The 26,399-nt window shown below is 43.6% G+C and overlaps 1 protein-coding gene across 1 annotated transcript; it reads right to left on the reverse strand.

Annotated features, from left to right (window-relative positions):
* Positions 1-24,637, reverse strand: frzb (frizzled related protein). The gene is made up of 8 exons (XM_020929069.2): positions 24,213-24,637; positions 18,777-19,025; positions 18,091-18,126; positions 15,761-15,820; positions 15,515-15,580; positions 6,712-6,916; positions 5,588-5,651; positions 1-3,074 (listed from the first exon to the last, which is right to left on the reverse strand). Exons 1-8 carry the CDS (start codon positions 24,418-24,420, stop codon positions 3,018-3,020), a joined length of 945 nt encoding a protein of 314 aa, XP_020784728.1. The 5' UTR covers positions 24,421-24,637; the 3' UTR covers positions 1-3,017.
* Positions 24,638-26,399: the final 1,762 nt, after the last annotated feature.

Here is a 26,399-nt window from a genome sequence, read left to right on the forward strand (position 1 = left end):
TCAGATTTTAGCCAAGTTTTTTATTGTGTCATTATTTTAGGCTGGATCAAAATTGAGTCATTCTGTTGGTGTAAAATTGTTCTTCTTTAAATAGAAGTTCCTGATAATAAATATTTGTTTAAAAAAAAGAAAAAGAAAGAACTGGAGACAGATTAAAACTTCAAATGGGAACAAAAACAACCACATGGCAAAACAATTTTACAGATGCAGCTAGGCCACGGTAACCATGGTAACCTGGTCCAGAGCAGGATTGGATCCCTGAACCCTAAATCTGATCCACAGTCTCATTTTGCTGCTGAAGAAGCTCTCTGATTAGTCAGGTTTAATGAGGAAGTGTTTTGTCCAGTCGTGTACGTTTGCGAGGCTGGGTTGGTTTTCTTTGGACACTATGGATCACTAAAGCCTTTCTCTCAATGAACTAACAGTGCACAGACATGCGATTTTAGAGAGATTAAAAATAAAGCTCTGAATACAAATATGATGTGAAGAGAAAAGGAGGCAGTGAAAGGTGCTCCTGACCCCCACCGAGGACAGGGACTCCCTAAATGTTCAGCATTTCATTTCATGGACTAACCTTAAATGTCCCAAAGCCCTAAACATAAACACATGAACTGTTCCCAAACCTAAAAATAATCCTAGTCTTAAAGCAAACCCATTCTGCAAAACAGGATTTTCAGAGATTTTCCCCCCTTCTCACTGACCCTCTGAAGTTGTATTTGGAGTGATTTTGACAATCAACCTCCATTTTTACCGCCTCCAGTGCACACCCACTCTACTGTACTTACTCTGTTGTCCAATTTAATTTGCTTAAAGGTTGTATGGAGGATTTTTTTTTTTTTTTTCAAATTGTCAGTGAAAGTTTAAATTACCATTACAGAGATGCAGCAGCTTTGTAATTATGATGACCAAAAAAAAAAAAAAAAAGAATGAAAATCTATCAACTGTGGATGTAGTGAGGCCAGATAAACATCAGCCAATAGATAACAAGGCTACCTCATTTTCTATTGGCTGTTAGGTTGTCAATCAAACTCCCTATGTTTCTAGTGTAACTGACTCGTTGGCGCGCGGGGATTACGTGGTTTATGCAGCGGTTCTTAGAGGCTTTTTCAAACTGTTGCTTCCTTGCAGTTCGCACAAAATTTGTTGAGATAGCGGACGAGAATCCACGACCAATTCGCCGCAAAAGAAAGTCAGTTTTTGAGGTCGCTGAAAGAAGAAGAGAAGGGGAAAAGGAGCAAAGTCAAACTGAGGTGATTCTTGGAGATTCCTTCCAGGGATGGCGCGACCGAAGCAGACAAAGGGTCTAAAAACTGACGCGTTGGTCACCAAATTATTTCTAGACAGGAAACTTCAACAGTAATTCTGAACGCGCACTGGCTGTAAACAAGCGTGATTTCTAGAGTAAAGAGGCAGGAAGAGATGTTTCTACTGAGGGAGCTGTGGAGGAGGAAGGTGGTGTCACGCATGCACAACATTTGAAAAAGGACTGTCTCTCTTCCCTTAAAAAATCCTCTATACAACCTTTAATCTCTGATACACACAGGATCTGGCAGCGTCGTGTGATCAGTGACACACATAGAATTTGGCAGCATTGTGTGGTCATTCCACGGTTTACTAGTGTGAGGGTGACAGCATGCTCTGTTGTGATGACGTTTACGGTGTTGGGTACTGCAGTTTTCAGAAGTCAGAAATCGTTTTAGATTAATACTCTAATTTACGATGTCAAATAATAATAATTTGCCACTGGATCAAAATGCCAAACATTTAGGAAGTCACTTCCAGGATGGGTGTGCCAGGCATCAGGGGGAAGCAAAACCCAGGGGGCCGTGCAGAAATAAGTGGAACAAATGTATCCAAAGGTGACTTGTATCAACTAGGGATGCACCATTATAGACAGTGGTATCAAATATCAGCAAAATGAGCTGAACCAGGCATCAGTTCCATGATATCCGTTCAGCCAATATCCTGGTTGGGCCTTTTATTGGCTGCAATAAGACTATTCACTAGCAATGTCTCATCATGTTTGACCTTTTCATGTAAAGCTCTTCAACACTTGTTGAATAAATAGCACAACTGGAACAATTTTGTAGTAGGCCAAGACGACTGTGTTTTGAGGGAATTAAATGCCTTGTTGGAGTATCAACAGATATCAAAAGCCAAAGTATTAATATCAGTATCGGAACTGAAAAAGCTAGATTGGTGCATCCCTAATATTAACCGACTCCAACCCATCACACAGCTCTGAGTTTGTTTAGACCTGCCTCAAACAGGATGAAGTCAGCTGTGCTTCTGCACAAATGCACACGCACAAACGCACAAGCCTCACTAGCACTAGCATGTCTCTGCAGGCCTGGAGCACCTCACATCTGAGTGAAGGACCAGTCTGAACCAACAGCACTAGGGTTGCTTCACCACATTTTACTATTTGATGTCAGTTAAGTTGGGCCATGTTTTGTTTCATGTGGTAGTACCGAAATATGGATCATGATTAACCAAAGTCTACAGTGAAATGTGACCGACTGTCCACCCCACTGTATAATGTTATGTCATGTGAACATGGCCTATTCCAAACAACTGCACTGTCTACAAGTCAGAGCAAACAAAACAGTACAGTCCCATGAAGTCACTCACAAAAAAAGGGGAAATAAAACACTGATTGATAATTGGACATGTGCTCACAGTTCAGAATGTTGAGAGCAAAACACAAAGCCACATTCATAAAGTGTTTGGAAAGGCACCTGTGTATAATGTGCAAAGACAAGAGAAGGCGGACCTCAGACTGGAGCAGGGGGACCCTCCACAGAGCCCCACAGTGCAGGCAATAGTTTAAGCATTAGCATTAGCATTAGCAAATTGCTATATGCCCATTATAGGGGTCTTGAATATATGTTCCTTTTAAGGACTGGACTTGGAGCCACCCATTTACATCCTCCCTCTTCAGTCTGTGGTCCGAGCAGAACTACATTCAGCTACAGCCTCATAGTGCAATGTGGGTGTATCCGGGGCGGGGTCCAAGGTCAGTGGGCATGGCCTGGTCGAGCTGCTCCTCCCTCCTGAAGGATCTGGTTCCATCTCTGCACAGGAAACCAAAGGAAAAGAGGTTGAGAGCACTGTGGGCCTGGATAGGACACATCCATGGATCTGTTCAAACCTCCAGACAAGCACTGCAGCTCAAACCTGTCACTCAAGCAACATTTAATATTACTAAGAGTCATTTCAAGAAAACCCTAAATGACCTGAGCCAGTGGATTGTTATATTTTTTGGGAGAGGCCCCCTATGGAATAATAATAATAATAATAACTTGTATCCGCCTCTGCACTGCACATGCACTCTGCTTTCTGACCACTGCCAGCCCACTATTTGCCGGGACTTACCTCTGTCTTTATATGTATGTATGTATGTATGTATGTATGTATGTATGTATGTGTATATATATATATATATATATATATATATATATAATATATATATATATATATATATATATATATATATATATATATATATATATATATATATATATATATATATATATATATATATATATATACATATATATATATATATATACATATATATATATATATATATATTTAAAAAAAAATGTGTTTCTCACCTTCCATGGTGGTTGGTCTCTCACCCTCATTCAGCTCGGGTCCTCTACCAGAGGCCTGGGAGCTTGAGAGTTCTGCGCAGTATCTTTGCTGTTCCCAGTACTGCACTTTTCTGGACTGAGATGTTCCATTGTTTTTCCCGGTATCTGTTGTAGCCACTCTTCCAGTTTGGGGGTTACAGCCTCGAGTGTCCGATCACCACAGGCACCACTGATGCCTTTACTTTCCAGGCTCTCTCCAGCTCTTCCTTGAGCCCCTGGTATTTCTCTAGCTTCTCGTGTTCCTTTTTCCTGATATTACCATCGCTTGGTATTGCGATGTCAACCACCACGGCTCTGCTCTGTTTCTTATCCACCACCACTATGTCTGGTTGGTTCGCCATCACCATTCTGTCAGTCTGTATCTGAAGTCCCACAGGATCTTGGCTCAGTCATTCTATATATGTGTATGTGTGTGTGTGTGTGTGTGTGTGTGTGTGTGTGTGTGTGTGTGTGTGTGTGTGTGTGTGTGTGTGTGTGTATGTATGTATGTATGTATGTATGTATGTATGTATGTATGTATTAGAGATGCGCGGATGGGCAATTTTGTCATCCGCAACCGCAACACAAAACTCATCATCTGCCCGCTGTCCATTTTGCACCGAAGGTTTTCAAAACTGCACCCGCCGCCATCCGCCGATTGATTTTAGATTTTAGAACAATCATACAGCAAACAAACTAAGGAGCCTCGATAAAAATGCAAACTCTATAGCTCATTCATTCCAAAATTCACTCAGCGTGTATGTTCACATTCTTAATTGTCCGTAACAACCCCAAACTTACCTGGTTTTCTTGCGCAGCTAATTAATTGACAACGTTTTCCGACTAGGCTATTTTTGAACCTTCTTGCCTTCGTGTTGGATGTTGTTACATTCTGAACATTCTGCCATTGCCCGATGTTATTTCAAAGTCATAGCCTCACTCCATCGGTCTTTCTTTAAGTTTTAAATCCCCCGAGTGGCAGTCTACGCTATAATGTCTGCGTGTTTTAAAATATAACTGATATCGAAACAAAATAGACAGAGCATCTCATCCAGATGAACCTTTATTGAAATCAGGCAATGCCCTCTTTATATTCCAAGTGAAATAGGCAAGAAAAAATATGCATAACTAAATAAATATGGCCCTATAGCCACTTATGTGTTGGCAAACAGCTGAAATAAACTAGAAATAATAAAATAAACTGCATATAATATGTGCCTCGTAAACCTTAGGCATCAATAACCCGACACAACCTTAACCTTCAGAACATAAGAACGAGGCCAAATGGGCTAATTAAGGATATGACGTACACTTCATACTACAAGCATAGACAATGACACTCGTCTTTTCAGATACAGGTAACAATACTAACATTTTTTTTTTTTTTTAGTAGTTAATCCGCCACCCGCCCGAATTTAATTAAAATATTATTTTTCGTCACGTCATCCGCCCGACCCGCGGATTAACCGCGGATACCGCGGTTCTAACCGCAATCCGCGCATCTCTAATATGTATGTATGGATGGATGTATATATGTATATATGTATGTACGTATATATGTATGTACGTACGCACGCACGCACGCACGTACGTACGTACGTATGTATGTATGTATGTATGTATGCATGTATGCATGTATGCATGTCTTCACTGGGTATTTTGTTCATGATGTGGGGAGCATGTGTGTCTAATTTCAATGGTCATTTTTTCCATCCCATTTAATCAAAAGCCATGCATTTCTATGACAACTGTTGGATGTTGCCATGGCAACACAGTTGCAAACAGAAGTATGTTCTCATTGGATTTTTATTCAGATCTTATTTATTGAGCTCAAAGAGCCATTTGAGAGCCTTAGCTTTTCAAATATGATATAGTTTACAACTGAACCCAACAATTGACCCCAACCTTCAGTTTCACCAATCAGCACAGGAGGGCGCACTGCATAAACTCACCTTGATCTTTTTGGACATTTTATCCTTCCATTTCTGAGCGATGGAGCCATCGATGAGCAGCAACCTGATGAAACACACACACACAACTTAAAGATATGACAGCTTAAGACGACTCATTTGGACTCCCTGAAGATCTGAAATGTTTATTGAACTTTTAATACACGATCGGATTGTTTAAGTCTAAAAACTGTCTGCACTAGAAATCAAACAGGGAAAAAGCTTTTGGCTAAAAAGACAGAACCCCCTGACTCCCCCAAAAAAGACTGTCTTGTGCCTTTTACACTATTTATATTTATTATTTATTTATACGCATGGGAGTGAGAAACACTATTCTGATTCTTTATATGTTGTTCGTATGAAGAATTGACTAACTTTTTTTTAAACTTTGAAGGACATGAAAAGCAGACACACTGGAGCCACTGCTGCGTTTGAACAATGTGGTGACAGTTATAATCACACCTGCTCCGGCTTTAATGAATTAAAAGGACCTGCACTTATTTCATTTGTTTTGTTTGTATTGTCTAAACAGGATGCTCATGAAGAGGATTCTGGTACTGTTACTGGAAATAAAGAAATTTAAAAAAAAAAAAAAAAAAAAAAAAAAGGAAATCTCCATTAAACTGTCTGTATTTTTGATGAAATGGTCCATTTGAATATCATAAGGTAGATCTACTTCCTGTATTTGTTCACTTTTCTCCAAAACATTTCCCCCACAAACTACCATTTAAAGATCCTGTATTAGGCAAAATTGGCTCTTGTGAACTTTCATCTCCAAAGCTCAAGATGCTCTGTTCCACCTAGTGAGGTCATGAAGCGCTTTAGTTCAGTAGAGATTGGCAAATTCAGAGCTGAATTATCCAAATGATTCTAGTGAAGGTGTCTAGGGTACAGTGGAGCACTTCCTATATTACTACATGACATCACAAGTTGGAACAGAGTGTTTTCTATTTGAGAGAAGAACTCAGCCTAAATGTGCAGGGTTTGTGTGTTAAACATGTGAGAATGAAACAAAACACAACTCCAGGAAACTACATACTCATATTACACTTTTTCTAATCTGTTCAAGTGAATTTTGTGTAGTAGAGGACTTTAAATAACTCCCATGGCAGTGAGCAGGGGCGTACCTGGACCTCTCCTCGCTCTCGTAGCCCATGATGAGGTACTCTTGGCCGGGCGTGAGGGGGGGGCACAGACAGGATGATGAGTAGTACAGGGTGTGGGTCTCTCGGGGGATGTTCACCAGTGAAGACTTGAGCACCTCTCGCACCTCCACCACCGCTGTGGGCTCCAGGCCGCGGTTCCTCACCTCCCGCACGCGAGCACGGATCACTGCACACACAAGCACCAGCATGTTACTACTACTACCACTACCACTACCACCACTACCACTACCACCACTACCACTACTACCACTACTACTACCCTACCCTACTAGTACTACTTCACCTCAGGAGTTACACTGAGAATGGGTCGGTTAAAGGAACTGTAAGTATCCTGTGCTCTTAGTTTTAAAAAAGGTGTTACAGTGACAATCACCACTGAACCTGTGTGTCCAGACTCTTAACCTGCAAATAGAGGACACAAATGTTTTTCTCATTCTCCAGAGCTCCACGTGTTTTTCAACTCCATACACCTTCACTAGAATCATTTGGACGATTCCAGTCATGGAATTGTCAAACTCTCTCTTACTCAAACAAGTGTGAATGAAACTAAACACAACTCCAGGTCTGTTTTTGAGCAGGTAACATTATCTTTTGGTGTATTATAGGGCCTGTAATAATGAGACAGCAGAAGGAGCAGCCCACACTGAAGTTCTCAAACGCTGTTGTTTCTCTTCATGCGACTCTGGTGATGTATTTTCCTCTGACGCCTCCACATTCCAGGCCGAGCGTGTGGTTTGGTTTCCGTGCACTTAGGGCTCGTCGGTCCGTGAACACGCCTAACAACTTTCCCTTGTTCCAATGACATGTCAATATCGAGCCAGTGGAAAACAGGGCTCAAGTGTGCAGCCAAAGGCATCAGGCTGGGATCTGTGTGGGATCTGTGTGGGATGTGCCTCATCACAGCTGAGTGGAATCTGGAAGAGCTGCAGCTCCGAGCCGCAGAACAAACCACCACCTCCGGACTTCCCCTGTCCTCCAGGAACATGTCTGACCAGGGCCGGACAGCCACATGTCCTGCGCTTCTGGCTGTGTCAACATGGAGGACTCTAACAAATCCTTTTATTTATTTTATGCAGTGTTGACTTTTCAGAGCTTTTAACCATGTCAGAGTTGTTTCCCTTCAACACTTACCCTCTGAAGTTGTATTTGTAGTGATTCGTGCATGTTTGAGTCATCTTTAATCGCTTCTTTTCAAGATGCCATTTTGGTGATCAGTTCGCTGTGACTGGTTCACATCCACTGCGACATATGCACTTCATTTTCCAATTTTATTTTCGTTTTAATCGGCAATATGTAGTCATTTTGGTACAAATGTTAAAAAATGCTCTGCTCTAGTGTGATATGCGGCTATCCACAGCAGCATGCGACGCTTTGTTGTTTGTTTATGGGAATGTCAGCTCCACTGGGCACCGCAGTTTTCTAACACAGAAGTCAATCAATATTGTAATTTAAAACTTGCAAATTATAACATAATGAATACCACTGGCCCCTCTAATCACCACCAACACTCACTTGGATACAACTTTCATATTAGGCAATAAGGGTGAAGTGTGTTGCCTAAGGACACAACAACAGTGTTTTTCTTCACGGTGGCACATGGTATCCTCAGTGGTCTCCCATCCAAGTACTAACCAGGCCTGGCCCTGCTTAGCAAGAGAGATGTGATGAGATTGGGCTTTGCTGAAGTACACTTTGATTATTGTAGCACATCAATGTGATGCACGTTTGCTGATAAAACAAAAAGAATGAAACTGCACACCCTCCCAAAAACACAAAATTCACAGAGGCCTGGAGCTCCCTAATTTCCACCTAATTTCCAAGGCTATTCTGAAGTGCCTTTGATGAAACACAACATTGTTAATTACAAATTGGGTCCAGTAGTGACAGAAACTATTTCACTATAGTGACCTGCTGAGGAACCTTACAAAACAGACTGTGGCACTCACAGTACAATTTTAATCTTAAGACAATGAGGCACATTACTTCTTTGCAAGTGAGTGAGACCTGTCCACAAGAGAGATCTGGCACTGTATCTCCATATCCTCCAGGAATCATTATCATGATCATTTTAATCAATCACTTTTTGTCCCTGAGGAAAAGATGAAGCTCACCGAGCAGTGGGAAACAAGAATACTGTAATAGAAAAGTTCAAACGTAACTCTCAGTACAGCTCAAGAGGTAGAGTCATCAGATCTTGTGTCAGAACAGTTTGAAGTGAATAACAGTCCTCAGGACAAAAGTGCCCTCTATGTCCTGCAGCATCACAGCAGCCTCAAGGGGGCGCCAGGTGAGCTCCAGGCACACAACATGAAAGCCTGTCCTAACCCTGTCCTAAGGCTCTCTCTCCACTCTGTTGTTTCACATTCCCTCTGGAATGTCTTCTGCCATATTTGGTGTAGAAAGTCTGATGCATTGTTGTAAAAAGGTCCATGCAATGTCACTATGGATACAAGAAAAACAAACTGCTCAGATCACACAGTCCAATAGTCCATTCCATAAAAGCCTGATGTCCCCTCATTATAAGTGGGAACAAGCTCTAGGCAGAGGAAAGTCAGATAACAAATCCCACCTGAATTATGTGGAGTAAATATAAGAATATGTAGCTGGTGTCCCTGGGGATGATCTGGGACAGCAGGACGAGCATTGGTTCTTGACAATCCCCATGTCAAAGCATATCTCACTAAAAATAAGATTTAGGCATTTTTATTTTATTTTATTTTTTTAAATCCAGGTGGTATTAATATAAAAGTCCTATGAAATACCAGATTTTTTTTGTTTGTTTTTAAGTAGTTTATTTAGGTTTGGAGAACAAACTGGTGCAGATTCTTCTCAGAATGGTTGATTAGATTGAAAATAAGTGGACTAAAGATTTCCATTGATGTTTTCCATGTCCATGAGATTGCGAGAGTTCCCTTTATCAGAAGGTGCAAGCACGCATGGGTCCTCAGAATGTCAAGGGCTACTAACTTCTGTCTTTGAACTATGCCTGCTGCACTTCTTGGTTGGTCAAAACCACCAAACCCCCAAAACCCCCAAGTTTAAAATGTAAGGTCAAAATGTACTGAAGAGCAACCGACCACAACCATGGCAACTATAGAAATAGAAGCTATTCTTCTCCCCAGGTACTAAACTAAATTAAAACACTTCCATCACCTCAGTGCACTCTCTGCTCCCAAAATACTGAACTGCAGTCGTTAGGAAAGACGTCACTCTCGTCTCCTGTATGTTACACAGAGCATTACCTCACCTGCCAAACACACGTGTGCTGAATGACAGTTCGGACAGGCCATTATCGGTTCGGCACAAGCGTGTGGGCTCTCAGGCCTCACTACAGCCAAACCTCTTATTGCTAACAGATGGAAAAATCTGAATCCTCTGACAAAACAAAACATGGCTTCTTGATTTCCTTGACATTGCTACATGGAAGACTGGGTCTCCCAAATACATCACGCTTAAAAAGACAACACTGTTTTATGGAAGAAACAATAGGAAAAATTAGATTTTTGCTTTACCCAGCGCAGAGGTTAAAGAGTCCTGGGTGGTGTTTGAGTTTTGATGTGTCTCTACTCCCAAAAATCAAAAAATGTAAAAACCTCAAAGAGCAGATATTATGCGAAACTGGCTTTTTAGAGCCACATTATAACACTGTTTTTCACTGAAAACATGCCTGCAGAGGTTTTAGCTGTCATCCATGCATGTTTGAGTAATTTTGTGATCTCTCCATGGGCCCTATTCAGACCATCCATATGACTAGCAGAATGATGCCATGCCACTTGTATGACTCAGCCCACAAGCCTACGTCCCCCGTGCTTCTGCACAGCCATTTTAGAAAAGTATAGAAACAGTCTACTACAACTTCACAAACCTGTTGTGATGTGCAGTAGTTTCATTAGCAGGATTAGTGTGGAGAGCAAAGGGAGGGGAGACTCAAGTGCGTCAAAAAACTGAAACTAATTCTACATGTTAATATGTCATCTGTGAATACAGCATTTTCAACACAGTCAAAGGTAACATGGTGATGTCTGTCAACACAATTACTGTTCAAATTTTAAGTTCAATTTGCAAGCTGCCACAGTAATAATGTGTAGTTACAGAGGGGGTATTTTACTTTTTTGAGGTATTAACTGTAAGACATATAGTTAGATCCCCATGTTACCTTTTATGGTTTTCAAAATGTTATATTCACCCAAAACAATGTATTAACATTTGTAAGACATTTCCCTGCCTCTATTGCGAAGGAGAAATTGAATTCTCTCAACTTGATACATTTTTTTATCAAATACATTTCACGCCTCCATCCAAGCTTCTTCAGGTTCATCTGTTCTGGTCAGACTCTGGTGGACACTTCCTTATATCTGCCTGAAGAAAGGAGCTAACTACACTGAATCTACTCTGAAACTAACACACACACTGTTGGCAGTTTCTGTTTGTTACCTCGGTCTATTGAACTACACTAAGTGTGAAGTGTGTCTGAGCCACATTAGCAGAATCGTTCAGGCCCCTGATGGGTGCTCTCATACCTCTGCGCACACAGGATATCACTATTGTTTTCTTGGTTTTGATTTGGGTCTGAGGAATTGTGTTTCTGAAAAACTACAGGATTTTCGGACAACATGAAATCTCAGTATTTTTCAAACTTATAAACACCACAAAAAAGGACAAACTACAAACACAAAGGAAGCAATGTGCTCTACTCCATTCATTGTAGCGAGGACTGGAGAGAGTTATAATGGAGAAACAAAAGAGCCACTTCATAAAACAATGTACCAACACAGACGAGAAAGCAGCAGTGGATCCGCTCAAGTCCACTAACCACTCCTTTGAAAAGAGTGAGGTACAGATCTGAGCCAGAGAAAAAAATGGTTTGAGAGACTATTTTTGTTAGGAAAAACAATCCATCTTTACACAGTTTCCACTAAGTGCAGTTCAGTAGACTGAGTTACAAACAGAAACTGTAAACAGTGTATGTGTTAGTTTCAGAGTAGTTTCAATGTAGTTAGCGCCTCCCTTCAGGCAGATATAAGAAGTGTCCACCAGCGTCTGACCACAACTGAAGAAGCAGCTTGGATGAGCTGTGAAACATATTCAATCAAAAAAACATTTGTCCAGTTGACAAAATTGAATTTCTCCTTTGCCCTGGGAGTTCATGAATGTCTTTCTATGCATCTGCGTGACTTCATTGAAAGCACCATCACAACACAATCAGCATGCCTCCCTCAAACTACTGCACATCACATCAGGTTGGCCAATGTGTTGCGTACAATTTGGTCTCATGTCTTTGTATATTTATGAAGAATTGTCATTTGGGAGAATGGGTGACGTAGTAACAGCAAAGGACCAGCTTCTGAATATAAATGAATTTGCATATCTTAATACTCTAAAATTCAAGTTTCAAAAACACCCTCCAAATGCATGGATCTGATGGAGCTGACAAAACACTTGAGTTGAACACTGCTGAAAACTGAATGTGCTTCATTCAGATCAAAACAGGTGTAACACTGACACTGAGGGTTTCCATGATGACGGGCTGAAACAGAAGACACAAAAGTGGTCGCGTCTTCACATTTTATTCCACATTTAGACACGTGTTTTCGGGAGGAAATGTGCATACATTGTTGGTCAAATATGCCCGGAGGCTCCGTCCTCCATGTGCTTGTTCCAGACAGGGGTGAGCAAGACCAGTGCGCAGTGGACCGGGTCCGAGCGGTTTCGTGCCGTCCTGGATCCATGCAGGGAAAGTGAGAATGCTCTGTGGACTGCAGGTCCGGGTGGGCTGCTGCAGTCCTTCATGCTCAAGGACCGCGTCTGGTTCTGAGGTGGTGCAAAACATCCAAACAGAAGAGCAAATCCAGTTTGGTTTGTTATATATTGTTCTGAGCGGTCTGTCCTCTGTGCACTCTGGGTTCTTCCCATGGAAAGTGCTTAACACCACTCCCTGCTCCAGCTGATCTGAGCCCAGTTTGAACTGGAGCTGCTCCCCCTGGGTCAGGAGTCTTGGCTAAAAGCAGGGCATTTTTGAAGTTGAATCAATTGAATAGGCTATTGCCTATTGCCATAAAATTATTTGCTTAATTAATAGCCTAAAATAACAAATGCTGGTTGCTATATGAACACGGGGAACATCAGGACCTCTCTGTGCACGCACCATTGACTGTCTCTCCAGGTTTGGTCCATAGTGTCTGACTCGCCTGCGACGATCTGGTGCATCCAGAATTTAACAGAGGTAATTACAGATCCTTTCTGTTCATTAATAGTATCTCTGCAGATTCTCTACATTTGTTGGGACGTCTGTTTCTGTGTGCTGTATGTATGTGACATAAACGTGTACACGACCTGAGCACATCTGTACAGAGTTTTGTGTCTTGGGCAGTGTAGACGGAAACTCTACGGCGGAGCCTATTCAACTTTTCCACTCTGGAGGGTGGTTTCAGATTTTTGCATTTTTAAGCCCCAAAAACACTGTTACCATTTAAATGAAAGGCACTTCCCATAAAATATTTTGTAGTTTTTACCCACAAGTGTTCTCATGTAAACAGACCCTTAGATCATTATATTACTGCCTGAAGGCTCATGGGGTTGACAAAAAGATGGGACACTATTTTGAACAGCTGAGTTTTGTGGAAAAAATATTTACAAAACTTGATATTTGAAGAATCCCTCAGTTGTCCAGGTAGAATCCATGGCGAGGAGAAAATTCAGTTTGTCAGCATGACACAACATGAGATCCCGGTCTATTTCAAAACTGCAAACACTCTAAAACAGAAACTGGTCCACCCAAAGGACAAAACACAGAGTCACAAACAAAGCAATGTGCTCTACTCCATTCAGTGTAGTGAAGACTGCAGTGAACGCTACTCTGGAGAAACTAAACTAAGCTACTTCACAAGAGGATGAACCAACACAGACGAGAGAGCAGCAGTGGACCTCAGTCTGCTGTACATCTCCACTTAAAAGCCACAGGCCACTCATTTGAGGACAGTGAGCTACAGATTTTAGCCAGAGAAAAGAACTGGTTTGAGAGGGGAATGAAAGAAGCCATTTTTATTAAGAAAGAGAATCCTTCTCTAAACAGAAATGGAGACTCAGACACCATCTGTCTCCTATTTACAACTCCATCCTCAAACCTAAATCAAAACAAACAAGAGAGCAACAGGTGTATCCATGTCAGGTCCAGAGGTGTGGAAGCTCCATTATGGCCATGAATGGTTCTGCTAATTAAACCCTCTGTACAGGTCAACAGGCCCAACTAACAAACAGAAACTGTAAACAAGTGTTTGTGTTAGTTTCAGTGTAGTTAGCTCCTCCCTGCAGATATAAGGAAGTGTCCACCAGCATCTGACCAAAACTGAAGAAGCAGCTTGGATGAGCTGAGACACGTCTTCAACCAAACTCACTTTTGTCCAGTCGACAAACTGAATTTTCTCCTCGCCACAAAACTTGATATTATGCATTATTTTTTATATTTAAAGCCTAAGACAGACATATTGTGTGTGTGTGTGTGTGTGTGTGTGTGTGTGCGTGCTCACTAGTTGTAATCTCTGACCCCTGTCATTATGTTGTAATTTGGACATTTTCGCAATATTATTCTAAAATAGCTTAATTAAAGAAACAAGTCCGCTGACTTCTGTGTTAGAAAACTGCGGCGCCAATGGGAGCTGACGTTGCCATAAATAAAAATCATGACAGCAAAGCGCCTCCTATGGATAACTGCACATCACACTAGCCAGTATAGATTTTTTTGTTTTATCCTGTTCGTACTAAAATGACCTATGTCCTATGTGTATGACCAGTTAAGAAAATTCAATTGGAGAATAAAGTAAGTACAGATCAGTGGCTGTGCACTGGTAGCAGTAAAAAGTTTAAATTGCCCAAACATGTTCTAAATACAAGTTTGAGAGGGTAAAGGAGAAGGAAACACCTCTGAAAAGTTGATTTTGGAGAATAGGTTTGCTGTAATATAGAAGTTTCCCCTGGTGCTGACATTGTGCAGCGTATAAATCAAAGATTACAACACATCAGATGTTTTCATGTGTGTGCAGCGTAAGCAGAGCACTCTTCTATAACCACAACCAGGCCCATCTCTGTGAAGACATGGATAAGTAACTGTGTGTTTACCACAGCAAAACACCCACATGAGCTCATTGTTAGTACATCTGTACATTACATCAATCAGTGATCCAAACTGCCACTCTGTTCCAACGGATGTCACCAATGTAACATTCATTATGGCATTTAAAGCAGACCTACTCTACAAAATGGACTTTTCAGAGATTTGAAACATGTTGTGGGCGTTTTCCCTCATCGCTGACCCTCTGAAGTTGTATTTGGAGTGATTTGTGCATGTTGGAGTCATCTTTAAATCGCTTATTTTCCTAATTTGTCTGTTCTACTGTTCAACTGGTACAATCCACTGTGACGTGTGCACTTCCTTCTCATATTTTATTAATCAGTGATACATGTACGATTCATTAGTGTTGGGTAATCATTTTGGAACAAATGAAAAACAAAAGCTTCCTAGCGTGATCTGCAACTATCCCTGTTGTGATGATGTTTATGGAGATAACATCTCCCATCGGACACCAGAGTTTTCTAAGGCTGAAGTCAGCTTGTTTGCTTTATTAAGACATTTTAAATGAGTATTGTGTCATAGATTACTATGCTATAACTCTAGAGCAGACACAAGCACAATAGGTCTGCTTTAAAGTTTAACATTTTTCATACTAGTTTTATGACAGCCTTGTTCTTTTTGTCCCTTTTGCCTCACCGTAGTTGTAGTTGTTCTTCAGGTAGGTTTTCTGTCCCATGCGCACATTTTTACACTTGCAGCGTTCTAAGGCAGACACAAAAACATGGAGTCATCCTTAATGAATGAACCCAAAAAACATTCAACAGAGATCTTCAAGAGGAACAGCTGATGGCTCATGGAGGTCAGTTAAATACAAGGGGGTGGAGGGAGAGTGGGTGCAGGGGTAAGGAGTGAGAGGGTGGAGGTGAGGTCCTGAGGTCTTACCTGAGCTCGGGCCTCTGCAGCGCAGGTTCTTGGAGTCCAGAGGGAAGTCCGGACTGGTCTCTGGAGGAACAGCAGATGAATTACATCATCAACACCACCGTTCTCTTAACATACTGAAGCTTGTCATTTTTCCAGCCTCTTTTTTATGTCCACAAGTCCCGAGAAAAAGTCTGAGCTCAATGCTAAAACAAGTGTGGCCCCTCTCTGTTAGTGCTGCTGTCAGGCTCTTCATTCTGACCTTCAAATGTAGGTCTGAACCGGTTCTACATGATCCTGGTTTTTTTACTTCACTATGTTGTCCCTACATCAAGATCTGAACATAAATAACAGACCAATCAGAAGCACCCGGCCCCTGCAAAAGGGGAGGGCTGTTATCTTCAACAGCCTCACTCCTCTTTGGTTGCTACGATATTCTCTGTCAGAATTCAAAATATGGAAATCAACTTCAAATTCTCATCTATAACTGCAAGTCTCGATGAGCTTCATTTGGAGTCAAATGCTATGAGCAATGTCACACTCAGTCCACTTGATACTTTATACAGGTTATGCTCAGTACACACATCACTACTACAGGGCAGTCGTCCTTCCACAGCTACAGAAGTACACAAAAGTGCACATGAGTGTACACAAGTATACACAGGGATCAGAGGAAGCTGGTGGACTTGTGCTGTCATTTCTAAATGATTGACTTTTGTTCTAGATTATACTCATATCCAGAAGAAAACAGTCCCATAAATTCAAACAGAGAAGAGAAGTCATTAAATAAAATGTATTTAGTCGGAACGTAATAATATCCAAATGTCACTGTTCAATATTCGCTATGAACCTCGCACTACCGGGATACTATACGATATTGTGGGAATGCTCATGGTTTTATGAAGACTGATATCGGTTTTACACTTACAATAATAAGCATAATGACCATATATTAATTTGTCTTCATTTTTTGCAGTGGTTCTGCAGAGGACCTTGTATTGTTGTAACGCAGCACTGTTGCTCTGAAGGCTTTCAGCTTGAACTGGACTTTATTTTTGATGAATTTGTGAAACTGTCATTTTCCCTAGTGAGTCCTCACAGTGCTTATATTTCCTGAGGATATTTTAATAGATCCTTGGGATACAGATGTTCTGTCTCAGCAGAGCTAGTGCTGCTCCTGCGCTGTTCATCTCCTTCACTCCTTTTCTCTGTTCACGTTTGTCATCTTGGCCAAACCAAAATGCACATATGTCTTAAAAGCAGTGGCAGAGTCTCTGCTCCACTTTCCTCTTCATTCATTTTCCCTTCTTCTCAAAGCCGCCATCCGTGTGCTGCTGTGTTATTGTTGTTGACCTGAGTGTGAAAAGCATGCAGCTTCTGATCCTAATGACTCAAACACGGTGCAAAGGACAAATGATAAGGGATGATGATACAGGATGGTATTTAGTCGTCTTAATTTTTCATCTGACACAAACTCAAAACTATTATTTTGGGCACAAATATGCTGAATATACATGCGCTTTAATACCGAAAAGAGACCACTATGATTGACTGATGAGCATTAGTGTTATTGTTTTTGTCCCTATGAGAGCTAAAACATGTAAACATCATGATCCATGTATTGAGATTTATTTGAACAGATTCTTTTTTCAGACCAGACTTGAGTTTGTTTTCATACTTGACAGTTTGGACTGTTCACTAGTGGTCTTTGTCAGAGTGTTCACATGATGTTGCTGTGACGTATCTGCTCATCTGATTGAAACATGGTTTGGCACAGTCTTCCTACTAGTGAAGGCAGGACCACAGCTCCATCTGCAGTTCCATTTTTTCAGGACAGTATCACAGGTGTGTGAGAGTAAATAGGGCCCCTTGTCTCAGCTTATAGTCCTGTGGGCATGTGTCACTATTTCAATCTCCTCCTTAATCCAGCGATGCAGGGCATTATGTGTGTGCTTCAGTTCTATTTGAGCTTTTGGTGGACGAGGAATTGCCTGCTTGAGTTTTCTATACAGAGTAAAAAAATGGGGCTGCAGATGGCGCTGTCGTCCTGCCCCCACTGGTATGAAGAAAGCTCCAAAACCAGTTTAAATGAGCTGAGCAGACATGTCACAGGCACATCACATGACCACTCTGAGGAAGTCCACTAGAGAGCACTTCAAATGTCAGGCATGAAAACAAACTAAACTTTTACCTGAAAAAAGAATCCATTAAAATATGACTGGAAGACCAAATGAGCATCACTGGACATGATTAAGACATTGTAAGAAAATATAGTGACTACACAATGAGAACAGAGGCAAACTCAGAGCCCAGACTCTGTGCTGTGGGGATGGTGCAAGAACACTGGACTGTACCTGGATTGCAGCGAGCTGGGTCCTGATAGTACGAGTCTGTAAACAGAGGCAAATTTAGTTTATGTGATGACAGCAGTAAGGCTCGAGCATGTGGCCAGGCCCAGGACCAACTATTTATCTGAGCTAGAAAATCATATGTGACATGTCTGCATGAACATATGAAGAATACAGTGCAAAAACAAGTGCCATTTTAAAAAGTCAGCAGGGGCTTGAGGTTTACTCTTTGTATAGCAATGTATTGAAAAGTCAAATGATTCTCTCTCATATATATATATATATATATATATATATATATATATATATATATATTTTATTTATTTTTTTCCCCAAAAAGGGCATATTCACATCTCTCTGTAGAGTACCACATTTATCATGATTTTTGTGGAGGCTAACACTATTGTGAATATGACACTTTTTCCTTTAATTATGCCTTGAAATAATTTCTCCTCTGTCATAATCCAAAAGAACTACACTTAAACAATGGTTCATGGTCTATGTAGTTCTCCCGTTATTTTAATCTCATGTTGCACCATAACAGTGAATTTAAGCAAAGGCCCTTAATTCAATATACTGTGATGGCCCACGATGTTAGTGTGAGACTTTTGCTGATACAATATCACAATGGTTCAGTTACTGTACATCCCTGTCATGTGTGGTTACCTGAGTGGTTACCTGAGAGGACCTACCTGAGCTGTCAGCCTTGACGATGGCTTCGGGGGAGATGCACACTCCGCGCTCGTACAGGGGCAGCTCAGCACAGCTCAGGCTGTCAGGCCAGCTGTGGTTGTAACGCCTCATGACGGGCTCACAGCCAGCCTTGGCGCGCTCGCACACCGCCTTACACGGCTTTATGGGCTCATGCTGGAAGTCGATGGTGCAGATGGGAGCGTACATGGCACACAGGAAGAACAGCAGGTCTGGACTGCACCCAGTGCCTGGACACAAGAGCGGTCAGAGTTAACTGTGGAGCAGTACAAGTCCTGGATATTTGGAAATCTGAGCACGAAACCAAAGAGCCAATCAGGATGTTGAAGGTACACTCCACCTCACACTTGCACTGTTAATTTGGCAAGGGGCGGGTACTTACTAACGAGACTGTCAATCAAACCTGTTGCTAGTGGAGAGGGAGGGACGTCAGAATAAACAGGCACTGGATTGGTCTGATATTAAAGGGACAGTCGGGAATTTTGGACATAGGACCTCATTTCCTCGTGATCCAGAGTGTTGGAGACGTGTGGAGACACTTTTTGAAATATTCCATCCAGTCCTTGTATTTGCAGAGGTCACTGGTGCTAGACTAGTGTATGTTAATGGTCGTAGTTCTCCTGCTACTAAAAATGAGGTCCTATGTCCAAAATTCTAAATTGTCCCTTTAATGTACAACAACAAAATAGTAAAATATGAGTATTTTAAGACAAAAATAAGGAGTCTCAAAGCAGTGGTTACAGAGAGAGGGGTGAAGATCATTTGTGCCACAGTAACATACTTGAAGCTCTGGGTTAAAGGCAAAGTGAGGTACACTTTACTGTGACTCAAAGTAAGCTTGTTCTCATGTTTGACCCATCCTCTGCACTTGACTCTACCTTCAGAGCAAAGAGCATATGTCCAGGGACCCATTTCCAGTCACAGGTCTGTCAAATGCTTTTGTCTGCCTTTCTGTTTTCATCTAGACCAAACCAGGCCAAGTTACAGGTCAGGGCCTCATTTATAAAGCTCATTTCACGAGCAAGTGAATAATTTATTATTGATAATGTACAAGGAGATGACTGGGTTGAGACTCTAGGTGATAGCTCCATCTCAATCTTCATTTGGCTCAGTCAGAAGAGGACCCCACTGATAGGCGTCTTACGGCTAAAAGACGAACAAGATAGGGGGTGGGAGGGTGGGGTCGAGTTAGCCGAGACAAACTGGGATGATGGGAAAGGCTGCTACAAATAGGCTTCTGGGAAATTAGAGATGTGGTCGAAGTGAGTTCTGGTTCACTGGTGAGAAGAGAGGGCGGTCGAGGTGTGGTCCTGCTCCTGAATCTAAACTTAATCATATTAACTACACTTAGTGACACTTATGGAGAGGAGCAGAAGTGAAGAGAGTTTGAGGAAGAGTTTGATCAGGTAATCATCAGAAAATTCATGTATATAAAAGAATAAGAACATTCAGTTTTGTGCATTGTAAACACTGCCGAACAACTGAAGAAACCGATGGATCCGTGCGCGGGTGTCACCTGGCGGCCACGCGCAGTGGTACGTACGGAGAGAAAATAGCGCCAAGCGATTATGAGGGCTGACTTTTTAGAGGACGATGGTTTTGTGATGCAAATGTATCACTCTTTTGAACACATATTGCTTTGAGAAGAAAAACGCTTTAGTATACAGTCCCCACACAATTTGCCGAACTACTTTCCTCAGCACCAAAACCGGCCAGTATCTCAGCTCACCGGACGCTTTCGGGGGGTAAGTTGGTGTGGATGCACAACACTGATGATGGGGATGCCATACAGGTTTATGTCAAAAAATCCAAACTATCCCTTTAAGCAGAGGTTAAAACACAGAGAAGGGCTGCTTATTCCACTCATTATTCTCTTCAATATTATACATTTGAAGCAGCACGCTCTCGTGCATGAGCGTGTGCACTTTCCCAGTGCAGCTCAGGGTCTCCCACAGTCCACGCTGTGACCATAGACTTCTACAGAACACAGTCTGTGGCTGAGACACAGAAGACGAAATAATGACCGAACCTGAGAGAAAACTCTTCCCTCAGAGGAGCACAGGAGCCAGGCTTTGGTTTAATGAAGCACTTCGACTTAACGCAACTTCAACAATGAGTGACCAGAGTCTGCGCACGAAACAAAGCCGACTGACTGAACCTGACCCAACTCAAAATATCCCCTTCATTTTTGTGTAATGGGGAGCGCCTGCAAATGAGAGCTTACTTTTAAGGACTTCCCCTGTGCCCGTCCCAACCCAGGCCCATGCACACAGAGGTCAGAAACAGGCCCACGCACACAGAGGTCAGAAACAGGCCCACGCACACAGAGGTCAGAAACAGGCCCACGCACACAGAGGTCAGAAACAGGCCCACGCACACAGAGGTCAGAAACAGGCCCACGCACACAGAGGTCAGAAACAGGCCCACGCACACAGAGGTCAGAAACAGGCCCACGCACACAGAGGTCAGAAACAGGCCCACGCACACAGAGGTCAGAAACAGGCCCACGCACACAGAGGTCAGAAACAGGCCAGCACACAGAGGTCAGAAACAGGCCACGCACACAGAGGTCAGAAACAGGCCCACGCACACAGAGGTCAGAAACAGGCCCACGCACACAGAGGTCAGAAACAGGCCCACGCACACAGAGGTCAGAAACAGGCCCACGCACACAGAGGTCAGAAACAGGCCACGCACACAGAGGTCAGAAACAGGCCCACGCACACAGAGGTCAGAAACAGGCCCACGCACACAGAGGTCAGAAACAGGCCCACGCACACAGAGGTCAAAAACAGGCCCACGCACACAGAGGTCAGAAACAGGCCCACGCACACAGAGGTCAAAAACAGGCCCACGCACACAGAGGTCAGAAACAGGCCCACGCACACAGAGGTCAAAAACAGGCCCACACACACAGAGGTCAGACCCAGGCCCACGCACACAGATGAGCAGAGTGTGAATGTTCCGTGTGGACTTTTATTGGCAGAATAACAGCATCTGATCTGTGTCTGATGTGCTTCATACTAAATCTGTGTTCTACCTGCTGAAGTGCTCGTCTCCTGGCCGCTGATCCCTCCCTTGCTCCTTTCACTCTCCCAGGGAGGGCATCTGAATCTCTTGCACGAGCTCATATCCCCCTTCTTTGACCATTCAGACCCCCACGTGCATGTATATACTAGTATATGTGCAGAAATAGGGCCAGACCTTGTGTAAGTGTTTGACGTGATGGCGTGGTGCTGCGTGGAGCGTCGTCCTCCCTCCCAGTCTCACGTGTCTCGGTCAGACCCAGTGATTATTGGCTCATGTTTAGGGAAATGTCATTCACGAGTCACTTTGCACTTTTAATTTTGAGGTGGAGGTGTGAAGAGAGCGTGACGTGACGCGTGTTTACGTGCTCAGATTGTAGCTGCAGGTGGATCTTTGAAACACAGACTGCGTGGTTGTTTGTGTGCCGTACGCCTCTGGTGACCACTAGGAGGCACTGGCTCAGGGAAATTCCTGTGTGATACTTTATAAATGAGGCCCCTGATCTGTGGAGAGGTGATCCTGCTCAGTCAGTCTGTTTTTCTAGGTATTTTTGAGCTATAAAATCACATGTAATTGAATAAATGTAAGGTAGCGCTGTTTAATGTCACACTGTGGAACATTCCAGACAGAGAAGTGACATCTCTATAGAAACAAGCAGGGGACGGACTCTCAACCAAAAAGTTCCAGAGTGCACCTAAGATGATGGAGACATGTTCGTGGTCACTAGAGGAGCCTGTAAACAAGAGGTGGGAGCGAGTTACATGTACTATCTTAAATAAAAGCCTACTTACTTCTACTAAGAATACTTGGATTCAAGTACATTTGAAAGCTTTTTGGGCTCAGCATTTCTTGCCCCTTTCATTCTGATAAGTCTTAGTTTTTACTTGTGTACTCCTTTAGAGATGTCCATATGTATGCATCATTTATAGTTTTGTTGGTCGGCTGGCACTCCAGCTCGAGTCACATCCAAACAGTTATTCAGTGTCGGCACTGTGGCCTACATTTGCCAAATACTTTTTAAAAGGCCAATATTACTCTATTTTCTGATCTATGCTACAGTGGAGTAATCACAAACTGACCTGCACTTCTGTTTTGTTTCATTCACACAGGTTAAACACACAACCCCTGCACATTTACACTGCGTTCTTCTCAAATTGAAAACACTCTGTTCCACCTTGTGATGTCACGTGGCCCCATAGAAGGGCTCTATTGTGTTTTTAAACGTCTTCACTAGAGTCATTTGGATGACTTCAGCCCTTAAGCTCTGTTCAATCTTGTGGAACAGAGTATTTGGAGCTTTGGAGATGTAGTCAGACTCATAATAAAGAGTTACTCAAACATGTGTGAATGAAACAAACACAACTCCAGGTCTGTTTTTGAGAAGGGAACAACTTTCTTATATTAAAGCTCTTTGTGTAATATAGGACCGTTAAATCTACTGGAGTCATTTTATACAACTTTAACTTCTACTTCAGTAATATTATATTAAAATCAAATTCACATTTATTTACTGGTGCACCTCTGATGCTAAACTTTTAGAGTGCTTGGATTCATTTGTCACAGTGTGGGAGCTAATCTCTGTACACGCACACATCATGGGGACCTGCCTCTCTTATGGAGACTTAAATCAGGTCCATGTGATGTAAAATCTTTAGATCAACAACATGTTTCAAAGGTCCAATATTACACAATCTGGCATTATAACATAGATCAGAAAATGGTGTCATATGGGCCCATTAAAGTTCACACATGGGTCACAGTGGCTTTAGGTGAAGGTTTAGGTGAAGGTTTAGGTGAAGGTTTAGGTGAAGGTTTAGGTGAAGTCATGAGACTGGTCTCCAGGAAATTAATGTAAGTCAATATAAAGTTCCCAAGAAGCATGAAAAACTCACATGCGCATGTGTTTGAGTTTGTGTGCGTGCGTGGGTGCGTGGGTGTGCGTGCGTGCGTGCTTGCGTGTGTGTATGCGGAACGTGGCTCTCCGTTGTGCTGCGCCTCTATCAGTGCACACATGGGCCCCGGAGCCACCGATAACACACTTAACAATCCACAGTTTCCAAATGGCACCAAAAGGACACAAACCCCCTGAAGTGGCAAAAGTGAATTCAAAAGATAAGAACCTGAATGAACAAACGCAAATACCTCAAACTGTACAGGTCTATACAAGAACTTTTCCTGGACTAAACCGAGGCACTTCACTCTGAGCGGAACTGAGCGTCCCAGGAGCCCACACAATGAAAACACCTGCTTCATCCACATTTCATTTACCACACAAATCTAGAGTTCATGACAAACATGATTAATCATGTATGAGACACGAGTTCCAGAGCAGACGTCACTCGCCTACAGCTGAACCGGACCACGGCCCGCGGGCCCCGGGTTCTACTCACCCAGCAGCCCCTCGAACTGCTCGATAGCCAGCACGGCGTTGTCCTGCGTGCTGTGGTGCAGGTGGTTGGGCATCTTGGTCATGTTCCAGGGCATAGCGCGGCACAGCGGAATGCGCACGGGCTCACAGGCGGCGGCGCGCACCGCCAAGGGACGCGCGATCACGAACGCGGCCAGCGCGGCCACCGCGAGCGCGAGGAGGGACGCCATGAACGGACGGAGACTGCAGCTGTTCCTCCGGAGCAACGTGAACTTTAGTGAACGGAGAGCAGCCCGGAGCAGAGCCTGGAGCAGAGCAGGAGGGACCGGGGCGGAGCACAAGCCACGCCCCGCTCCAACTCCTCTGCTGCGGTTTAAAGAACCACTATCTGAGGCTCCAGCGGTGCCACGGCCGTGTGTAGGCGGCCAGAGCGGCGCGCTGAGCCGTGTCAAGTGCTCTCATGTCCGGTCACGCCACACAGCTCACTGCGCTCCGCACTGGCTCTTTGAGTCGTGGCTCAGCGTGACGTCACTACAGACTGTGGTTCCCGTGATTTGGGATGGGTGATGACCCCTGACCCCGGCGGGCGCGTTCACGCGGAGGGTTCCCCGTTCGGTTTGAGCGCGCGCTAAACACGGTGAGTCACGCGCAGCGCCGCGGCCTGAATCAGCACTTTCCGACTCCTCAGCCGCGCGCCCCCCCCCCTGTCTCTTGTTCTCTCTCTTGTTCTCTCTTCTCTCCCACTCTTGTCCTCCACGTCTCTCTCCTTCTCCTGTCCTCCCGCCTCACTCCTCTCCTCCCTGTCTCCTCTCCTCCTCCACCTATTCTCATTCTTCTCCCCTCCTCCTGTCTTCCTTCTTCCACCCTCTCCTCTCCCCTCCTCCTTTTCCCCTCTCTCCTCTCCTTCCTTCTGTCTCTCCTCCTCCTGTCCTCCTCCTCCCCTTCCTTCCTTCTGTCCCTCCTGAGGCCTGAGGTTTGTTTCTCTGGAAGTGGAGTGCGTTGGTGTAAAGTGCTGCGGTTCAGAGAGGAAACTCCCCTGAACCTCGCCAAAGCCAATAATGCTGTCCAAATGTGTCCAAAAGTGTCCTCTACTGTCCAAATACTGCCTTCTATTGTCCAAAGAATGTCCTTTGTCCTCCTGCTTTCCAAAAAGTCTCACCCTACTGCCAGAGAGTGTCCTCCTACTGTCCAAAGAGTGTCGTTTACCTTCCAATTGTCCAAACAGTTTCCTCTACTGTCCAAAAAGTGTCCCATATGGTCAAAAAGTGTCCTCTACTGTCCAAAAAGTGTCCTCTACTGTCCAAAAAGTGTCCTCTACTGTCCAAAAATCCACCAATTGTCCAAAAAGTGTCCTCTGTCCCCTGTAGTCCACTGAAGTGTCCTCTGTCCCCTGTAGTCCAGTGACGTGTCCTCTGTCCTTCTGTAGTCCACTGAAGTGTCCTCTGTCCCTTGTAGCCCGGTGAAGTGTCCTCTGTCCCCTTGTAGTCCAGTGAAGTGTCCTCTGTCCCTTGTAGTCCGGTGAAGTGTCCTCTGTCCTTCTGTAGTCCAGTGAAGTGTCCTCTGTCCCTTGTAGTCCGGTGAAGTGTCCTCTGTCCCTTGTAGTCCGGTGAAGTGTCCTCTGTCCCCTTGTAGTCCAGTGAAGTGTCCTCTGTCCCTTGTAGTCCGCTGAAGTGTCCTCTGTCCCTTGTAGTCTGCTGAAGTGTCCTCTGTCCTTCTGTAGTCCAGTGAAGTGTCCTCTGTCCCTTGTAGTCCGGTGAAGTGTCCTCTGTCCCTTGTAGCCCGGTGAAGTGTCCTCTGTCCCCTGTAGTCCAGTGAAGTGTCCTCTGTCCCTTGTAGTCCAGTGAAGTGTCCTCTGTCCCTTGTAGTCCACTGAAGTGTCCTCTGTCCCCTGTAGTCCACTGAAGTGTCCTCTGTCCCCTGTAGTCCACTGAAGTGTCCTCTGTCCTTCTGTAGTCCAGTGAAGTGTCCTCTGTCCCCTGTAGTCCACTGAAGTGTCCTCTGTCCCCTGTAGTCCACTGAAGTGTCCTCTGTCCCCTGTAGTCCAGTGAAGTGTCCTCTGTCCTTCTGTAGTCCAGTGAAGTGTCCTCTGTCCCTTGTAGTCCAGTGAAGTGTCCTCTGTCCTTCTGTAGTCCAGTGAAGTGTCCTCTGTCCCCTGTAGTCCAGTGAAGTGTCCTCTGTCCCCTGTAGTCCAGTGAAGTGTCCTTCTGTC

The sequence above is a fragment of the Boleophthalmus pectinirostris genome, unplaced genomic scaffold, assembly GCF_026225935.1.
Source record: "Boleophthalmus pectinirostris isolate CB_2022bp ecotype Guang Dong unplaced genomic scaffold, ASM2622593v1 HiC_scaffold_1, whole genome shotgun sequence".
Taxonomy (NCBI): domain Eukaryota; kingdom Metazoa; phylum Chordata; class Actinopteri; order Gobiiformes; family Gobiidae; genus Boleophthalmus; species Boleophthalmus pectinirostris.